At 43.4% G+C, this 1,547-nt stretch overlaps 1 protein-coding gene across 1 annotated transcript; it reads left to right on the top strand.

Moving 5' to 3' along the window:
* The first annotated feature begins 56 nt into the window (after positions 1–56).
* Positions 57–1,541, top strand: LOC126387133 (uncharacterized). Its single transcript, XM_050039685.1, has 2 exons — positions 57–581; positions 1,014–1,541. Exons 1-2 carry the CDS (start codon positions 270–272, stop codon positions 1,515–1,517), a joined length of 816 nt encoding a protein of 271 aa, XP_049895642.1. The 5' UTR covers positions 57–269; the 3' UTR covers positions 1,518–1,541.
* The last annotated feature ends 6 nt before the right edge of the window (positions 1,542–1,547 follow it).

Below are 1,547 nucleotides of genomic sequence, written 5' to 3'. Positions count from 1 at the left end.
AGGAGGAGAATGAAGAGCAAGATGTAGTTTTCACAGATGTGGGAGAGTTGCTCGGGACCACAGAAGGACAGTTTTCTCTCCCCCCACATTTCAGGTGTGCTTCGCATACACTCAATTTGATCTCATGCAATGACATTGACAAATGGCTGTCATCCAGTGACTCAAAATGTGTGTACAGGAGTGCAACGGCAAAGTGTGCTGCTCTTTGGACAAAGGCAAGCCGTTCCACCTTGGCCTCTGAGATTGTTGATGAAATCTGTGGGAAAAAAATGATTGTGCCAACATCAACAAGGTGGAATTCCTTCCACGATGCCTTGTCCCGTATCAGTGACATCCCGGCCCAAGATTTGAATACACTTTGTTCTAGACTGGACATCAGAGCCCTGACAGAGCGTGAACATCTATTCCTAAAGGAATACTGCAGTGTTTTGAAACCCCTGACAATAGCACTGGATATATTGCAAGGAGACAGCTACTATGGTGCTCTTCTACCAACCCTGGAGACCCTGATGTCCAGGACACTGGCACTCCAAAATGGACTGTCGAGGATGACAGCTGACCTACCTGGTGTGATTGTACAGGTAAGACAATTTATATAATACATAAATGTGTAGGCTATGGCATAAATATAAATGTGTATAGGCATATTTCTTTTTATTCTTTATTCTCTATGTTGTTATTGTCACTGTGTGTAATGCTGCTGCTGCACTGTAATTTCCCAGCTTGGGATCTGTCTGTCTGTCTGTCCGTCCATGTATATTGGACATTTCTACATAAATATTCTAAATTTTTGATAAATGCATTACTTGTATTTTTATTAGTTGCTGATTTTAATGTGTTATTGTCTTATCTTAGTGTTTTGTTATTTTGTTTCTGGTTTCTGTAGCACTTTGATATTATTTTAGGAAAAGTGCTTTACAAATAAAATGTATTATTATTATTATTATTATGCCTCCATTGATAGATTGAGTCATGTGTCTGAAAATTATGTCTTCTATATCATCTTGTCCTAGGCTATCAAGACGCGATTCGCACCGGTGTTGGAGAGCAGGGAAGCTTTATTGGCTGCCTTGACGTTGCCAAAATTCAAAGCTCGATGGATAGGGGGAGCGGAACGGAAAGAAGAGGCACGTGCGCTGCTCATTGCTGAGTGTCGCACTCACACTCTCCCCCACGCTGCAGAGCAGGCTGAGAAGAAAAACCAAAAGCACAGCAGCGTCAATGAGAAGGACTTTTTCTCTTTTGATGAGGAGCAGGAAGACGCAATGTCCTTCAGCGCAGACTCGGAGGTACTTGAATACATGAGATCAGGCTCAGAGTTAGAAGTCCTCAACAGTTTCCCCCGAGTGAAAGCTGTGTTCCTGAAATACAACACTGCCACACCATCCAGTGCACCGGTGGAAAGGCTGTTCAGCCTGGGAGGTCTTGTGCTTACCCCCAGAAGAAACAGACTTTCAGATAAACATTTTGAAAGACTGCTCCTGATGAGGTACAATCACACATTTTGTGCTGAATAGGTTACCTGCCACCGCCGCCACCACCCATGC

This window comes from Epinephelus moara, unplaced genomic scaffold, assembly GCF_006386435.1.
Source record: "Epinephelus moara isolate mb unplaced genomic scaffold, YSFRI_EMoa_1.0 scaffold2300, whole genome shotgun sequence".
NCBI lineage: Eukaryota > Metazoa > Chordata > Actinopteri > Perciformes > Serranidae > Epinephelus > Epinephelus moara.
Note: the sequence above shows the minus strand (reverse complement) of the source record. Positions and strands in the feature narration are given on the sequence as shown.